The 19,270-nt window shown below is 40.4% G+C and overlaps 2 protein-coding genes across 2 annotated transcripts; one reads left to right on the top strand and one right to left on the bottom strand.

The window, feature by feature from the left end:
* Positions 1-87: 87 nt before the first annotated feature.
* Positions 88-9,445, top strand: cax1 (cation/H+ exchanger protein 1). Its single transcript, XM_008302278.1, has 20 exons — positions 88-157; positions 1,022-1,153; positions 1,332-1,462; positions 1,846-1,954; positions 2,062-2,178; positions 2,270-2,343; positions 2,482-2,658; positions 2,737-2,928; positions 3,027-3,126; positions 3,267-3,408; positions 3,584-3,767; positions 3,947-4,046; positions 5,099-5,217; positions 5,551-5,588; positions 5,671-5,798; positions 7,468-7,601; positions 7,897-7,991; positions 8,965-9,043; positions 9,127-9,235; positions 9,372-9,445. The coding sequence occupies exons 1-20, from the start codon at positions 88-90 to the stop codon at positions 9,443-9,445; spliced, it is 2,304 nt and encodes a 767-aa protein (XP_008300500.1).
* A 555-nt stretch (positions 9,446-10,000) lies between these two features.
* Positions 10,001-18,464, bottom strand: klhdc10 (kelch domain containing 10). Its single transcript, XM_008302272.1, has 9 exons — positions 18,270-18,464; positions 14,721-14,942; positions 14,426-14,580; positions 14,084-14,232; positions 13,907-13,991; positions 12,906-12,972; positions 12,777-12,824; positions 12,511-12,650; positions 10,001-12,152 (listed from the first exon to the last, which is right to left on the bottom strand). The coding sequence occupies exons 1-9, from the start codon at positions 18,358-18,360 to the stop codon at positions 11,943-11,945; spliced, it is 1,167 nt and encodes a 388-aa protein (XP_008300494.1). The 5' UTR covers positions 18,361-18,464; the 3' UTR covers positions 10,001-11,942.
* Between the last annotated feature and the right edge of the window lie 806 nt (positions 18,465-19,270).

Raw genomic sequence — 19,270 nt, 5'->3', positions numbered from 1 at the left:
CTGAAGCTTCGAGCAGCAGAGCGGATGTCAGAAGCAGCGTTTGGGGGGAACCAGATTCGCTTTATGTCCCTCTGAAAGTCTCTCCTGATGCCGGGCGACGTGGAGAACCTGCGGAAGAGATCCGTGGCTGATTCCTCAGGTGAGACCAAAATGTTCAGCTGCTTTAAAAAAAACAAACTAAAACAACTCACCACCTGCGTTTGCACCTTCACGAAACCTCCACACAGAGAAAGAAAGCGGATGATTTTGTTTGCTCGACTTTTTTTTTTTTTTTTCACGGTTCTGTTTGTTTCGTGCGTGCTCGTTAAAGTCACCTGCGCCTCTAAGCCTCCTCTCACCTGAGCTGAAAAAAAAGTTTTCTGTGAGGCTTTCAGTTGGAGATCTAAACTCCATTTAAGTCGTTTTACTGTCTTTTACTTTTAAATATAATGTATTTTCTGACGTGTAGTGGTCAGGATCATGCACCAAAAGTCATTAATCTACCTACAATAAATGGGAGTTTTCATCTTTTAATGTGGCCATCACATGGCTGTGGCTCATTTTGTGCAAGATCCTGTGAAGTTGTGTGCTTTCTACCAATCCTGGAAGCATCAGGCAGCTTTATCCATGTGGACATTACTTTTCTGTGAAGTTATTTCTTCATCAGCCAGTCTTAATCATTCCACCGTCTTCCTATACCTATAGCACCTTAAATCATCAGCTTTTACTCGACATCTTTGATCAGAATTCATCCAGATCAACATGAACCAGTGGTTTTAAATTCAAAGCTACAGTCAGCTAAGATTTCCTTTTTTCTTTCTGTGCTGCAATGCATTGATAATGTGATCAGTCTTGGCAGACAGCAGTTAACAGCAGTGGTGGGGGAGAGAAGGGGGGACACTGCATGACTCTCAGGAGATATTTGTTAGTCTCGCACATTTCCACGGGAGGACATTGGTCCTGGATGTCAGTGGCCCTCCACACCTCGCATGCCACCGACGTGCCTTGCATTTTATGACATCCGTGACTGATGTCTGCTCAGACTGCTGTGCCGAGCGGCTCTGCGTCGGGCCTCAGCATCCAGACCCAGGCGCTGTGGAGACGCCTCCCCCGGACTCTTCTGCACAGCACTTCTGCCACTACACGCCCAAATGTTTCGTCGCCGTCCACAAAGGTGAGACATTACTTTGAGATAGTATCATTTATTGAAATGCGAACCTCACAAGCAGATGCCCATGATTTTGTAGCTTATTATGACTCTTTCCTGGCTGAGAAGTAACAAAATCTGAAGTGATTTTGAAAGATTCTGTGGATGCTGAAGATGGTGGTAAAAGTCTTGTTGTGATCTGCAGGAGCACAGGCCCCTTCAGCCAGGTCTACTCCGTCCCACTACGGAGAGGACGGATGGCATGAAGCCACCTCCAAGACCACGATCAGGGTTGAGAATGAGGTGGAGGCCCACAGGGAGGCCAACAACTACAAGGTGGGTCAATGCAGCAGTTGTTTTCAGTGGTCCTCCTTGGGGGCATTAATACGCTGCAGCGGTGGGATACCTGCATGACTGGAGGGGGAAAATGTGGAGCTTCATTCATGGGGGAACAATACAAGAGTGTTTTCATTCATTTATTTAAATGACCCACTCGCTCACATGTTTGGGGAAGAATAGAAAAGCAGGTGATGCCCATCAAGCCAACATGTTGGTAACTGTTTAAGAAGAACTCACTGTTAAGTGTCATTTTTATTCCCACGTGAGTTTGTTCACAGAAGTTTTGTCACTTCAACATTTGCTGTAGATCATTTCATTTATCTCTGTTGTCATTGTAAAAGGAAAATATGCCACTTGTTTGTTTATGGCCTATTTTTCAGTTTGGCTTCAGGAAATGGAAGGGCAACGTAACAGAGAGGCCCATCGAAGACAGATCCGACATCGTCAAGGAGCTGTACTCTAACCTCAGTGTGGTGAAGTCTCAAGAAGGTATTTTTTTTCCCCCTTTTAATTCAGTTTAATACAACTTACATGCTCATACAGACAAATATTGGGTTGATGCATGAAATAAGTCGTGTGTATTTCTGTTTTTTTAGTCTCGGTGGTCACCTTTGGGAACGTAATTTATGTGTTTTTATTCGGATGGTGGACGTCGTTAATCTACCTCCTCATTTGTCCTGTGATGTTTCTAACAATCCTCGGTGCACCTTATGGTATGTATTTTCAAAATAAAAGCTCACTCAGAAGAGTAGTTCAGTTTAGATGTAGAACATCATGCCATTTTTGGGTTTTTTTTTCTTTCAGGTAAAGTTTGCTGGAAGCTGGCATTGTACTTTCTTTGGCCATTTGGGAAGTCAATAGAAAAGGTAATAGGATATGTAGATTCTATTTTAATAATCAGAAAATTCCTGATCACTTTTACAGGTGATAAATCATGATATAAGCATCTTCTCTCCAGTGAAATTTCTATTGGCATGTAATTTGGAAGACTGACATGTTACCATTTAATTTTCCAGCCTGGTAGCCTTCATAGATTCCCTGTAAAGCCTCTAGACAGTGATGCTTCTCCCCAAGACGGAGACGGTGAGGACCTTGTGAGGGACAAAGACTCTGCACCCCTTCTGGTGTCGTCCCCAATCCCTGTGGAGATCCCCGTCCCTGAGCTGCCAGTTAGAAAAACTACAAAGCGCTGGGTAGGAAAGTCAGAGTGGAGGAAGAAAAGTTCTATAATATTCTCATAGTTTATTCACGACTCCTGTTTTTCTCTACAGTGTCGCGTCAGTACTTACATTTGGTTGCTACTGGGCTACCCCGTCCTGGCCGTGGTCCACTCTCTCGCTTGTGTGCTCTCCTGGCTGCTGGTCTTCACCATCCCAATAGCCAAACTGAACGCTCGCGTACTGACCACTGTCCTCCTCATGGCACCAGAGGACATCCACATCAACAGACTGACGAAGGTAAAGGCACTGGATGGGGAATGTGTGCCCTGTTGTTTTTGCTTTGACCATTACCAAATGGAGTTTAGCAACATTACCTATTGGATCTTGTCCTTTTTTTGCAGACGCTCGGGTATGAGAGGAGAGTTATCTTATGCTGCTACCGTGCTTTCAATGTGTATTACTACAAATATACTATCCAAGGAATCAACATTTTTGCTCTCAGTATCCTTTTTTAAGTTGTTTGTGGCTCTTGTTGGGCTCTGACACTGTGAGAAGCAGGAGTTACGATGCCGTGAGTAATATCAGGTTGTACTTCTTGCACCACTGCTGGTCAACTGTTTGTTCTCCTTAAGTCTCTGCAGACCTTCTTCCCCTGGTTTTCATGACTTTGATTATTGGATATACTGACCGTAAACACAACTACTTCAGTGCAGAGACCACGTTTGCCACTGCCATCATTTCCATCATTCCCCTGTCCTACTATATTGGCATGGGGATAGCCAGGTAAAGCTTCTGCATTTTGGGTTTAAAATAAATAACAATAAAGGTAAAATAATAACAGCTTAACCCTGCTACATCTGCAAGAACAGTTTTGGAAACCTGTAGCAATGTATAGTGTTTATGTTGTTGTTGATCTTTTTATTTTTCTTTTCTTGCTATGTGTGCATATTCCCTCCAGCATTTCTGCACAGAGTAACTTTGCGGTGGGCGCGGTGGTGAATGCGACCTTCGGCTCCATCACAGAGATGACTTTCTACATCACGGCACTGCTGCAGGGGCATCGCGCTGCCACCAAATGTTATGAAGAGATAGTCAAAGCAGCGCTGACCGGGACCTTGCTGGGATGTATACTGTTCATACCCGTGAGTGTCTGAGAAGGACGGATGAACACATGTTCACCTGTCAGTTAGCATCCGGCATCACGGTGCTTGATAAAATATGTATGGTTTCCCTGAGATGAATATCCAGTTTATTATTGATTAACTGCTGCACTCTTTTAGCTATGACAGATGCCCATGCACTAACATGCTCTACTGCGCAGGGCATCTGCATGATCATTGGCGGCATCAAACACAGCGAGCAGAGGTTTAACAGTCGTTCAGCTGGAGTGAGCTCTGCTTTACTTTTCATCTCCATTGGAGGTAAGGATGGCAGTTGCACAAATAACTAAATGTCCTGACTAAATCCTGTCACATGTTTACTCACTGTGGACTATTTTTTTTTTATTGTAATAAGTTCAGCACCTCTTTGGAAACAGAACAACCATTGCTAGAATTAGAAAACTCAAAAATGTTGTAATGCCATAAATTGTTTAAAACAAAAAAAAGAACAAAAAAAAGTGAAATTTGAAGTTCTCTACTTATTCTAAAGATTTTTTTTCTTTTTAAATTGGAAATCAGTGTGTATATTTTTCCAAGTGCCCACAGGTGTTACCAATAATTTTTTTTTTAAAACTGTGTTTCAAAATGCTCGAGGTATTTCACTGCTAATATTTTCAATTTATTCTCGTATTTTTCTCCCATATAAATGTAAACACACCTCGCAGATCAGCCAAACAATCCCTGAATATTTGACTCTTGGCTGCAGCTGAGTCACTGATGGCTTCTTCGTTTCACAAAGGAGCACAGAATTTAAAAAAATAAACATTTTATTTTTGTTGAAGTTTTAAATGAGATATGTAAAATAAAGTGAGTTTGATTCAGTTAAGGCTTTCTTACAGAACAGCCCGTCACAAATAAGTAGTTCAAGGGCAGTTGGAAGGGAAGAGATACACCTTCCCTTAGAGGGACAAATCAAACAGATATCTCAGATCATTTGTTCCCTCAGCTGTAGGGTTTCTAAAAAAAGCTTTAGGCTTGTGTCCTTGCGCTGTAGGCTACATATATGGTCATGATAACTCCCCTGATGGCATTTATTATTATTATTATTATCTGTTTTTATGTATTGTACTGTTTTATGGTATGAATTTCATTGCCAACTGCTGCTGCAAATCAAATTGCCCAGTTTAGGACAAGAAAGACTTTTTAATCCAATCTAGTTTCTAGTCATTTTGGCATTTAAAAAAAAACAAAAACTCTATGCCTTTCAAATCTGCTAGTGGGTTTTGGGGAACAGACGGTTAAATTATAATTCATCCACCAACTTATTCAAAAAAGCTCTAAACTTCACCCTCATGCTACGTTATCATTTCTAGGTGTGTTTGCTCCGACGCTCTTCTCAAAGACCTTTGGTAATCTGGTGTGTGAAAGCTGCTCCAATGTTCCAGGCAATGCCAGCGTACCCTTCGTCTGCAAGGACTGTCACTACGACACGGTGGGCAGCTTCTTTCACTTTCCCATGACTCCATTTTTCTTAACGTGGTTTCAAAGCACCAGCAGCAAATCAGCCTTGAACAAATTTGATTATTCTTTTTCCAGTTTTAGTAAGTGATCTTGTAAATCAAAGGGGTTCACAGTGTGATTCTCTTGATGCTTCAATTCTTTTTGCTTTCATATTAACACATTTTATTCACGCTTACTGTGAAGTTAAATCTTAGTTGTCCAACCGCTTGTTAACTTTGAGGTTTTTATGTTTTAATTGTGTTGTCTTATTATATCTATTTAAACCTATTGGATTTTAATTTTCACCATCACACTTTGTCAACAGAGTCAAACTGACCCACATTTGATTCTGTCACATACCGAGTAAGTACAGCTACACTTCTCTGGTGTAACCAACCCAATAGTTTCTTTAGCTCGTTATGAATTCAAAAAACCTCTTCTCCAGGCCTCTGGTATACACCATTTCTGTCCTGCTGCCTGCTGCATACCTGATTGGCCTCATCTTCACACTGAAGACTCACTCCCACATCTACGACATCCATATCAGCGATGGCCACGGGGGCCATGCACACGGTCAGTACGCACAAGAGGGCACCAGCACCCGCCACCCCACTGGTGAGGTCACCACAGGCCATCTACTTGCCGCCAACACGTGTATTAATGCCAGCTTTATTGCCACCAGCCACGTTGCAACAGGTGTGTGGGCATGCATGTGGTTCTTTTTAAACTTTTTGGGATTGTTGCGTGCTTGCTGCCTGCTTGATTAACCAGCATGTGCATGTAACTCACGAGTGTTTCCTGTGCAGTGAAGTTGTGGGCGTGCATACAGAAACTCTATAGCAAGTTAGAGTGAAGAAGCAAAATGTGGGAGAAAGTTTCCATCCATCCATTATCTATACACCACTTAATCCTCACTAGGGTCATGGGGGGCTGGAGTCTATCCCAGCTGACTCAGGGTGAAGGCTGGGGACACCCTGGACAGGTCACCAGTCTATCACAGGGCTACACTTAGAGACAGACAACCAAGCACATTCACACCTACGGACAATTTAGAATCACCAATTAACCTCAGCATGTTTTTGGACGTGCAAACTTCACTCCAGAAAGATCCCAGGTATCCTCACTGGGACGTGAACCGACGACCTTCTTGCTGTGAGGCAACGATGCTAACCACCGTTCCACCGTGCAGCCCGGGAGAAAGTTTGAACTCCCTAAATCCTAAAGAGATTGAGCAAAGCACAAATTTTTGTTTTTTGATTTTTTGATTTATCTTTTGATATGACAAGACATAGATGCAAGCATGACCTTATAAAGTAGAAAACAATTGTAATGATGTTTGTCCAAGATTTTCCTTCATACTAATAAGTGTTAGAACTTCACTAACTTAATAGAACTTGCAAGGTAGGTCAGGTGTTGTCAGTAAAAACTGCCAGCTGATGACAAGGTTCTAAGAAGATATGAAAGTGCATCCTGTTTGAAATTTTCATGATCCAAAATGATGTCATTTAGGGGGAAAAAACATCTGAAAGACGAACAAAACTTTCACACATTTTCGCTCATTGTTTTGGCAGAAAGACGAAGCAAATCTTAAGACACAATTAAACACACTGACTATAAAAATAATTGGAATAAAAAGGCAATAATAAAATGAAAGCTACCAATTAGACTTAACTCAATTAGAATCGCATGTCAAGAAGTCGGAGCAGTTCTTACAGGGAAAGTTAAATTGTTCCAGAAATTAGGAGCAGCCGCTGCAGTTGGTTTCTGGCAGTCAGTCAAAAAAATTGAAGAGTTGGGCTTCTGCAATAGAACAGAAATCCAAATCCTACAATAAAATCCAACATGAACTACTTCAAGAAACACCAGCTAAAGCTTTTGGAATTCTCCTCACACTTCCCCCAGAAATCTATGAGAAATTCCTAAGCATGCTTTTCAAAACGAGCTAAAAATATCTAAGAGCATCAAGGGATCTGCAAAAAAAGAGTGAGCTGTGCAGATACTTACTGCCACATGCTGCAGTTGTTTTTACTATCTTCATGAAGTAGTAACTGTTTTACCACAGGGGTAGCTTCTTCTTTTAACATAATGAGCAAAATATAACATGTCATTTCTCCCTGAGGGCCCAAACTGTTGGATTTAACTGTATAATGGGGGAGATCAACTTCCCTTAATAGTAGGGTAGGTCATAATGACTATGCTAAAAAACCTGTTTATGAGCTTACAGTGTGGATGTCACCCGCAGGTCATCACGTTGTCCACTGGTCTCGGTGGAGAGCTCTTGCAGTGCTCATTGTTGCCACAGTGCTGATGGCCTGCTGTGCTGATCTCAGCACTGAGAACATCGAGCCCATTCTGGCCCATTCCTCCATCTCACAGGTATTCAGAATGCATTAGTTTTAAAGAGGATCATGTTTTTTGGATTCACAAAAATTTTTTTAAACCGTTTATTAAAGATTTAACTGAATCCGTGGAATGGAAACACTGATGTTAACCACACAGATGAACTGTAGTTTTTTTTGCAAGAAGTGGGATAAAAAGAAATGCATCGTATATATGGAGACTTCATGTACTCGATAAAGTTCTGTTAAATATAATGATGATATGTTTCGGGGTGTGACTCGTCTGCCTGGTTGAGTTTTGTTGTACTGAGGCGTATTCTCTTGTCTTGCAGTACTTCATTGGTGTCACAGTGTTGGCCATGGTGCCAGAGCTTCCTGAGATTGTCAATGGAATCCAGTTTGCACTTCAAAACAATATCAGCCTGAGGTACGAGTGCAATGTGCTGTTATCATGTATCATCGCTGTTACAGTCTTCAAATGCGACACTACAATTTTGAACAATGGAAAATATTACAAGAGCACACCATGTAAACATTTTCATATAGAATCTAAACAACATATTGATCCCTCAGGTGTTTATACCAGAGTCAGACTGGGCCATGTTGAAGAACAGTGTTTTTAACATAATTTTAAGCTGTATAGATCCTTAATAATACTAAGATAACACAGGAGATGCACTATATTGTCTCATCTGTTTAAAGATGGCTGTTCAAATTTTACATGGATGGATTTATGGGGACATTCCAGTATCCATACTTCCATACTACGCAGAATGCCAACAAAGATTTAGAATGTCCTAATACAAAGGATTTCAATTGTAGTATGCCATATGTGCTACTACATCTGGTCAGATTTTGCAGTAGGCAAGCCAGAACACTTTTCTGGCTTTTGTGATGCACAATCTTCTGTGCAGTCATGTCACATATGTTGCAATGTCTCGCATGATTTTAAACAAGCTTGAACAGACTGACAGATGACCGACAGTCAAAGTTTCAGGTGCAGTATTATCACCAAGTAGAATGGCTCCATTGTATGCATACAGAATGAAACGGTGCATACGTGAGGGCAGCTGTAGTTTGTACTTAAGGTAAAAGGAAAAAGCATGTGGTTATCCCTTATCTGTTAAACCTAAATAACCATCTTGATACAGAGATATACAACACCATTTATCAGGTACTTATAATGCAGTCTTGACACCTTGAGTCATCCATCGCCTGGCAGTTTTTCACATGTTTGAGGATTCCCAGATATATATTGTCACCCCCCCAAGTCATTTAGAACTGAAGAAGCCCCTTGAAAGAGGTGAAATGCCCTCAAGAACCGTAAAAGAAAGTGTGGTTGCCTTCTACTGAAGCTCTTAGTAGCATCATATTAACTTGTGCAATCTTTCTATTTGCAGCCTTGAAGTTGGCAGTTGTATTGCTGTGCAGGTCTGCATGATTCAGATTCCACTGCTCATCCTCTTCAATGCATTTTATGTAAGTTAAGCTGGTCACATTTTGTTAGGTGGGACTATAGTTACTGTTTCTGTAACAACAACTTCCTTTTCTTCCCCCGCCAGGATGTTGGATTTGTGCTTGTGTTCAGTGACATTCATCTCTGGGCGAGCATCTTCAGTGTCATTCTGGTCAACTACATCTTCATGGATGGAAAATGTGACTACTTTCAGGGTGAGTCATGTTGGAGTGAGTGGAAACAGTTCTCCGTGCAAAAAGTCGACTTTTTAATGACTGATTGTTTCTTGCTGCCCAAATGGGTTAAGATTGAATTATCATAAAGTTTATAACCACACTGTTTTGTCTGCAGGAACGGCTCTTGTGGTGGTTTACCTCATCCTTCTGGCCCTTTACTTCTTCGCTCCTTCTCCACGCTCGTGTTAATCTGCTTGCCAAATAAAAATCCTGAGGCTCCACAAGTTTATACCACCACAGATGCATTAATCCTTCATCTTTGGGTGGTGTGAGTCCACAGGCATGAAACAGCCTGTTCTGGTTGTTCTTAAAAAAAAAAAAAAAAAGGACTTTGCTTTGCTGTTGCATTTAAGTGTAAATTTGTGGTATTTATTTCTTGCTGTGAATTAATTAATTGCAATATGTGGTTGCTTGTTGTAATAAGACATAATAAATGTATCTAGTCATAAAACTTATCTACAAAAACACTTTTTATTTCTTCAACAAATGCTGCGCTGCATACATTTTGGATTTTAAAACATGTTTTCTTTTGAAACATGTGCCTCTGCATCGTTCATGACCAGCATTCAGCATGCTCACCAAACAGGACAAGTGCATGCATGCTACCACCTTGATCTGCATTCTCAAAATAGAGGCATTTCATGCAAAACGCTCTAAAAATAGAACATAAAACAAATTGGGCTCTAATTCTGTTATGCATCGTGCTCATTTAGTAGTCAAGCGAAAAGAAACTGGGAGCAAGGAGCTATTTACAGAACACTTTTATTGACAGAACTCCAACACAACATTCATACAAGCCTACTGTACAACATCTTAGAGGTCATCTTTAAAACAACATTCCAAGTAATGAACTGATGTTGATGTAAAAAAAAAAAAAAAGAAAAGCAGGTAATGACACCTGGTAGTTTGGAATGCCAAACAGAAAGAATAACTTAAAAAAAGGGGGGGCAAGGTAAAGAAATGCAGGCAGATTCATGCATTTGTGGGCATCAAACCATCCTGACTGAAAATCTAAAGTCTCACCCAACCTCACATTCCTCGTTATCACTCTTCTGCAACAACGTTTGGCATCAGTTAAATTAAACCTAAGAACATACCACTTTAAAACACTGATTAAGTGCTTTTTAGATTGTTTTTTTTTTTTTAGACTGAAAATCTATGTCTGGTCAGTTAGAGGAAGAAAATACAAAGTCTTCAACATTAAGATAATAATATGTAAATTTTGGCCAGCAGCACATTTATTAATTCTAGGTAATGATTGAATTGTTAAAATGCTCCCCCAATCTAAAGAATTTTGTCTATACATGCCAAGATCTTATACTGCCTGTATTTATGAAACGTCACCCTAATTACAAGTTTGAAAAAGGCACTGCAGTATAATGTTTGTAAAAGCGTGCTACGAAAGCAACTCCCTGTGCAAAACCGTTTGTCATGTCATCAAAGAGGGAGTAAAAGTAGAATTAAGTCTTTATTCAAACAAAAGCATTTTTAAATAAATGTCAAAGAGCACCAGATTCACAGTGATGTGTAGCATGGTTTGGTTTACAAATGAAAGCTGCAAGCGAACACAAAGAAATGATCTGAGATACCCACCTTCCTTCTCCCTTTTCAGCAGACGATTCTCCAGATAAGACTGTAATAATGTGTAACGGAAAGTACAGGAAATACAAGGAACCAGACACCTGCATTGAGCCTTTCTTTGCATGCCAATGAAGAGCACACAGTGTTTCTGCATGTTTTAGGCAATTTCTCACAAATGACATTGACCATTTCCAAGGCGTGCAATTTAGTCTTTTGAGGTTTTTAATGTTTTTCTTTCCTTCCAGGCAGACAGCATGCGTGTTCAAATATAAAAATAATTTGGAGACTGATAAATCCTCATTTAGAAGACCATGTCTGCTTTAATCCAATCAGTGTGATTGACTACAGAATTCACTCAATTTTCAAGCTTCTGGGGCTGATTTTTATAGCTTAGGGAATCTAAAACACCACAACATGTCCGCTGCAATGAAAACTATATGTGAGCTGTATTAAATTGGCTAAAATGGACAAAAACACTGCCATGGTTCTTTAGCAGAGCTTCTCTCTGTCACCTTTTTTACACTGAAATTATTACTGCGGTCACTCTTGCTTGTAGAATCTATTAAAAAAAAAGAAAAAGTAAATGCCTACAAATATGCAAGACAAAATGTGCAAACAGCAATATCAGTTCAAGAGAATACCCACCGAAAAAGTGATTAAGTCCTTTAAATAAATATACATGCATTCTTCCTTTGCACAGAATTCTTAAAATTACTAGAGAAAAAAAAAATGGGAGTAGACAGTGTTTGACTTCCTGACATGGCAAAATAAACGATTTCCATTTACTTCGTTTGGGAGGATGAAACAAGAATCCGTACTTGGCTTGACACAAATGCATCATGAAAGGAACGGTAGTGGTGGTGGTGGGGGTGGGGTTTGAGTAAAATCCGTAAAACATTCCACATATATTTTCTTTATAGTCACCTTAACTACAAAAAAAATTTAGAACAAAAACAACGAAAAAAGGCATCCCATTGTTTTTGGTTTTAAGGCGGGGCTACGTTAGGCAGGGGGAAGGGAAGGGCGAATTTAATTCTGTGCTCTGTCAGACCTCCTCTCCTCGCTGTCCAGCCCAGCCCTTCGTCTGTCCGTGCTCCACTGGTGCCTATTTCAAGCGTTCAATGAGTTCCTGCGTGAGGCCCAGGTTGAGCAGCTGCATGGTGGGGAGTGAAGTCAGATGGGGAAAGGCCTTGAGGAGCTTCTCCCAGCATAGCTCCAGCAGGCTGGGCACCGCCAGCCAGATCTTGAACAGAGAGCCAGTTCTCTTGTTCTCGTGGATGTTCACCACACCACCGTGGATGTACATGCAGCCAGCCTGGGGACAAAGTGGAACAAAGAGACAAACACGTACATTATATACAGAGCCTGAGCTTCTGAACTCCCCCTTGGGTGCATCATTGGTGGCTGGTCTGAACAGCAGCACACAAATTAGACCCGCAAACCATGTAATATGTAGTTGGTCAATGGGGAAAATAAAAATTGTAACTTTACATAATTTATCCAGGAAGTAATGACGAGGTACAACAACAAATTTAACTGTCATGTAATTCACTTGCTGTGTATATTATCTATATTGTGGCTACTGTCAGTGCAAGAAGTTCTGTTGCTTCTTTAAACTTTACATCAGCAGTAAAACTGAGACACAAAGTGGCTAGAGAGTGTGTTATACTAACTGGGGTAACAGCAGCACAGTGAAAGTAGGCTGGCTCAGGCATCACTGCTGGTAGTTTACTCCACTGGAAAGTGTGCAGATTGATCTTCCACAGATCAGCTAATATCAATTCCCCGTTGTAGCCTCCACAGACAAATACATCTGCAACACAGAGAAAATAAGTGATGGTGTTTAAATCCGGTGTTTTATCCGTTTGTGAAATACACTCTTATCATGTGATAGTGGCTATGCAGCAGAATTATTTTTTTTCAGTACAGCAATTCTCACCGTTACGTATTTGCACACAGCTATGGCATCTTCTAGGAGCAGGATACCCTGTCAAAAGCACAGACATTTTAGAACAGTGTGCATGAGGACAGCACAGGATTAAATAATCATTAGCTGCAGGATACAGACCTATTTTTTCATGAGGTTTAGTTGTAATCTCCTCCCAGGAATTGGTCTCCAGGTTGTAAGCATGTATCTATTCAAGAAAACATGTTTACCATGAGTTTGAATAGCAATTTTCCATAGTGACGCTTGTGCACAAGAACAAAAAAAAAACTGTAATGGAAACTGTAATAAACATTTGTTCACATGGCAACATAAGTAAGTATTCATTGTTTAACCCTCTAAACTCCAAGCAGTTTCTGGGCAGTTTTTTTTCCTCCTGTCACAGTTTGACTCAGTGTGGGCTCATTTTTACACCTCTGATGGAAACAGCACAACGGTAGCTAGAAGTAGTGAGAGTTCCAAAATGTCTTTTGTGCAGTATGACATGGTTATAATGCCATGGATTATATATATATACATATAAACATAAAGCAAAAGTTGAATTTCTTGAATTCTGAAAATTGAAAATCAAAATAAACAGATTTTTATGAAAATAATTTGTAAGCTACATGAGTTATGTTCAAGCACCGTTGGAAGGCTGAAAATCAGACGACTTTCTCTGTTTTTACAGTTTACAGCTCTGACAAAAGGTGTGATTTTGGTAAATATTTTAAAGAAAACACGCCTTTCACACCCACTAGTGTTTTTGTCAGGTTCAGAAGGTTTCAAAACTCCAGCTCATACTGTGAAACACTTCTGACTCATGTCAACATTTCACTTTAGCACTATTTTAAGCAACTTGCCTTGTAAAACACAGGACATATTTATTCCTAGCCTCTTTAATGTGCAATTATTTGCATTATCTGCAGTGTACAGATATCTTTCACATTAGTATTTTAGTAAAGCCACATACCAAGTTTTCTTTTATCTTCTTTGGCACACTAACAAGTGTGCGAGTAAATCTAATCCAGATTTACGCCAATAGATCATAAACAGAAAGATATTGTTTCAGCCATCTGTTCAGTGATTTGCCATTGAAACGTTCCCAGTGCAATAAAGCAGCTAGAACACAATTGTAGTAGTACCTTATCTAGAGGATAAGATGTCCAGGAAGTTCCTCCTCCTAGAATATAGATCCTCTGTCCGTCATGTGCTATTTCATGCCTGTACCTGTGACATACATGTGACAGCAAGCCATGTCAAGAGGTTATGTAAAAGATGCCTGGCATGCTGTAGCGCATTCATGAATCACACCACCGTACCGTTCCTCAGGTAGGTCATCAGGTGGGTTGTTGGGCTTGAGGTGGATCCACTCCCTGGTGGTCAGGTCCAGCCTGTGCAGGTCCGTGCTGTAGATGTAACCTGTCGTCCCTCCAAACACGTACAAGAAGCCGTTTATAATGACCATTGCCTGGAAGAGGAAAAACATTCAGCCTCAATGAAGTGGTAACTGTTAAATCAAAGTCTGTGACTCCAGAAGCTCAACATGACATCTTCCTATAAATACCAAAGGTTCAGAACCTATTAGAGATGACACATGAAGCACAACAACCAAGATGCTCTCTACAATTTTCGAATATGAACGTGGCGATTTCTGTGGGTACCTGTCCGTAGATTCTGTTGGGCTTCTTCCCTCGACAGTTGAGCAGTGACCATCGCTTGTACTTCACGTTACAAACATGAACATCGTTGCCGTTATTTTCACCGAAGGGGATCCCGGTGCCACCAAACACTAGGAGGTTGTTGCCGTGCAAAACAGCTGAAGGAAAACAGCCAAGCCAAATTCAATTTTTACACTTTTTAAAAAAAATCTAAACCTGGATTTACTTTTGTGTAAACAATGCCAATAAAGTACATATAGTATTAAGTATTAAAATGTTCAAAACTATTAGATCTCACCTGACATTGATGCCAGCTCTGTGGGCATGTAGCCTTCTGTTCGGATCTGCTGCCAGCAGCCTGTGGCGAAGTGGTACTTCCAAAGCTCCCTGAACAGTGGATAGTCTTCATTCTCTGAGCCTCCTGACTCATCATAGTCAGGGTTGTACCCTCCAAACACATACAGGTTAGTGTTGTCAGCGACACAGCGATGCCCACTGCGGGCACGGGGAGTACGATGACCTGGAAAGAGAGGAACAAAGCTAGAGAGTGAGGATAGAAGGTAAATTAGAAATCATGAGTCTGATGCGTCCCTGCATGACACTGAATGAACAGTGATAGGAAGCATAAGGGGACCAGACCGCGTGAACTCCACAAAGAAACACAATTATAGCTATGAGGTCGCACTATTAACATTGAGCCACCTTGAGTAACAGTTAAATAAAAGTGGTCCCAGTTAGCGGGGACATGCTGTGTGCAGTTCCAGCTGCTGGAGCTTAATTAAAATATTGGCCTAGTGACTTATCTAACTGTGTGCGATACCTTTTCTTTATGCTTTGGTTCACACCCCATCTATTTAACACACCTGCTTAAAGAAAAACTGAAAACAAAAACTACCCTGAGGAATAGGTGTGTCCTCCTCTTCAAATATAGGCCTATGTAGTGCACTTCAAATTAAGTGACACTTTAAACAAGTCTATTTATATCACACAGTGCCAGAGTCACAATACAAAATCTGGGAACTCCACAATTCTCGTTATCATGTAAAACTACTTTGCTAACATTCACAACATCATCTGCAACCTTGTGCAGGAAAGCTTTAAAATAAACATCCCCATTCCAGATACTGACATGGCCGGTCTGAGGGATTAGGATTAGCAGATTTCTGAGTTGGTACATGATGGCAGAATACGTGGCACATTAGGTCTAATCATTTTCCTCTGTTTGATGTACTGAGAACAGCACTGAGGCCTACCTACATCTCAGCTGTGATGTTTCAGCCGACCAATGTATTTTCAATGATCAGGATTTATAGTCGATTGTGAAAGCACAGCAGCGGGGCACATAGAAGAGACAGAGGAATGTAGCAAAGTAACAAGACCGCATATCCACTTTTGTGCGAATCTAATGTCGACTACAACACAAAGCATTACTCTGGCTGGAATGTGTTGGCAGTATTCTGTTTTTTTCCATAAAATAATTCAATGACACACTTCTATCCTGGTCCTTCTGTCAGAGACATTATAAGCAAAAGACTCGTGACTTAAAGAATCCTGAATAGAAATCTTAGAAATGCTAAAGATGGCGGTTGTATGACACATGTCATATGTTGTAAAATGCTTATGCATAGAAGAAGCATAATCTGCAGAATATATACTTTTCAGACCATATTTTGGGGAAAAGTGTTCAAACCTTTGACTAGCAATTGGTACTTTTTATGTACCAGTGACTATAAATGCAGTTTTTGCTCTCTTCCTATTAAATCACACATCTTGTTTGCCTGAAATAAATGCTCAGGTGTTAAGATGGCTACTGAGTGATGAGACTTTCTGATGTGAAAATCACAGGCTTAAAGCTGATATTGTGCTTCTCTTACTTCTCACATGTGAGACATGAATGCACAAAATGCCCCAACATGGTGGGAAACAGAGGAATGATTGTAAGAGTACACAAGTTGCGAAAAAGCCTCCAATAGATAAACAGTACACTTAGTTATTTCTGCTGCCCTGTGATAAAATGACACAAAAAACTCCCACAACAAAACTGTGGATGTTCAGAGGAACTGTACTTAGTTTTTTTTTTTAGAAATGTCAGTGTATTTATCAAAACATGAAACCTGTTTAAACAAATTTGAGTTTCAGTTCAGTGTCAAACAAGAATAAAAGCGTCACTTACCGAATGTCATATAGCAACTGCTCGGTTCTGAAAGTTAATGATATCACAGAACAGCTAAATAAATCTTTCATGCAGTTGTCTATGAAGACTATCAGTCAAGGAGGTCATATTTCTTTTCAGCTGCATGTCAACATCAGTCACAGTGACCAGAGTTTGACTGCGCACTATAGATTACTGGGTCCCAGAGGATGACTTCAAGATTGTGTCTGTCACGTACAACAAAGAGCCATGACCGAGACTAAAGATTTACCACAACACTAAGATTGAACACTCACGGGAAATGTAATAAATTCTATCAATTCTTTTCAACAAAAGCGTACAAGTGTCTGTTGTTCCAGCATACAGCATCTCAATAACATGTGTTATGAAAGCAATATGCAAAAATGATGACGCCTGTGGTCATAGACTAGAAATCACAGGTCAGAGTGTATCAAGCATTTACATCCCATAGTCATATCTTAATGTAAAAGAGCCACAGATTTGAAAGTTAATGAGACTACCGATGTTGTTTGTGGAATGTTGTCCCGCTGTAGATAAAAGGCTTGGTGAAGCTGGCAAACATTTTAGGTGACATCAAGTTGTCAGACACGTCCATCCAGAGCTGTGTGAAATGATTCCTTCGACCACAAATGGTGGAGCTGCGAATATTTATGTGCCTGGTTATGACCTGAACAGACATGTCAGCATCCAGCATGCCAACAGCCTGATCTTGTCTCTGGTCATCTGAGGCATCTTGTAGTTTTGATAAAGCTGCATTTAAAGGTGGAATTTTATAGTCACTGGTCAAAGGAATGTCTGTGTGTTGGTGACGCTAACTGAACGCTGCACTTTAAAGCCACACCTGACCAAGTTGTGGATTAAATTGAACATCTTTCCACAGTTTAACAGCTCAAAAACGTCTTTGTGCACAACTGAATGTGGTTCTAGCCACAACAACAAACATGAGATTTTATCTGTAAGCCAGAACAGAGGACCATTTGCATGTATATATTTATTCAGTGTAGTTAATGTAGTCTATCCTCTCCTGATTTTCTCACACACAGTAGATCATCTCAATCATGTTTATCTTGTGAGCGTATAACCACTTCTGCATGGTACTCTGTGTCCCAGCTGCGGGGGAAAAGGACGCAGCAAAAACCTCCAGCACTGACAACATACCTGACGAGTCTATGAGCCTTGCAGCTGAATGCATCTAAAACTAATCAAGGCAGTTTCTCGTGTCAAACCTGAGCATTTCTTTTGCTTTAAAAGGATGCACCTCCTCATGTATTAAAAACTAAATAAACCTGAAAATTCACATTAAAACGCTTGCAACCCATTAGAACCTTGAAAATCAATGTAATGCCAGGCCTCACAGGCTGTACAGCTAAAAGAGGGGATATTTCGATAAGTGTACAAGCCTTATTTATTACTAAGTGAAACATATTAGCTTGGATAGGACTGGTAACAAGCTACTAAAAGAGAATCAGGCAGAATTGCGGGACGTTGCTAGCCTGAATGTAATAACGCTTAGCAGAGCCAGAGGCAACGGTGACGTTCAAACTCCTGACATGTAAAGGTGACACAGACTGTGGAGAGGCCGTCCTGAGTCACACGGACTTCATTGGTCCCGATAAACTGTGATAAATGACAACAGAGCGTTGTTAGCATGTCTTGCTAATGTTTTTGACCGACCTGCTAACGTCACACCGAGCGGCGGCCTGCCTGTCAGTCTCTCGAATTTATTCAGCTGCTCCGGACTGCGAGCACCTTCGGCGTCCGACATCGTTTCCGCCTTTTACAATCCAGTCCTGAAGAACGTCACGTCGAATAAAAACAACATCTGCCAAAGCGCCGATAAATCATTTCACATTTCGGTCAGTTTTGAAGCCATTCACAAAATTCACCCCCGGCCGTGCGACAGCTCGACCAATCACAGGGCTCGTTACTAGGAGGTCGCGTCATCAGAAGTGGGCGGGACTGCGCGTGTGGCTTCGTCGCCACAACAACATATATTTATTTTATTTTATTTTTTAAATATCTAGCTGTTGTCCAGGAGCCTTTCGTGCTTCTAAGATGACTAGTAGAAGCATATATAAAAAAAGGTTATTATAGTGAGGCACATTTGTATTTTAGATAGTTTTTTTTATTTCGTTGTACTTTGTGTATGATGACAATAAAAACCATTCTATTCTATTCTATTCTATTCTATTCTATTCTATTCTAGCTTCATATGTAGATTGCTCAAGCAAGTTCACACCATAAATAACACTGTCTGGTCTAAACCTCAATAATTAAACTTGTTAGTTCAATTCACAACATAATTTTTACTACTCTGCGGCAACACACTTTTTCACAACAGCTTCAGCTTCAAATGTGCTATATAATAAGTTTAATTTGCACTTACACGATGGTTCTGTAATAGAGTTTAAAAGAGAAACGGATGGCTCCATTCTGCTCTGGTTTTATGCTACCTTACATACAGTATGACTCTTTCAGTGGGAAACTGTGTGAATTAGACTCCACTATATTTATCTTATTTTAAAAATATAATACACACTATACAATAAGGTGCTGTTTACCCATCATTATATAAAGTAGTTTATACTGGCTCCACTTCAAACTGCTGCAACATAAGCTGCTTACACGCAATGCATAAGTATCAAAACTGCTACTATTATGAAATTAAATATATA

Source organism: Stegastes partitus, unplaced genomic scaffold (assembly GCF_000690725.1).
Source record: "Stegastes partitus isolate 25-593 unplaced genomic scaffold, Stegastes_partitus-1.0.2 Scaffold1784, whole genome shotgun sequence".
Lineage (NCBI taxonomy): Eukaryota > Metazoa > Chordata > Actinopteri > Pomacentridae > Stegastes > Stegastes partitus.
The sequence above is the reverse complement of the archived record's forward strand: the minus strand, read 5'-3'. Positions and strand labels throughout refer to the sequence as shown.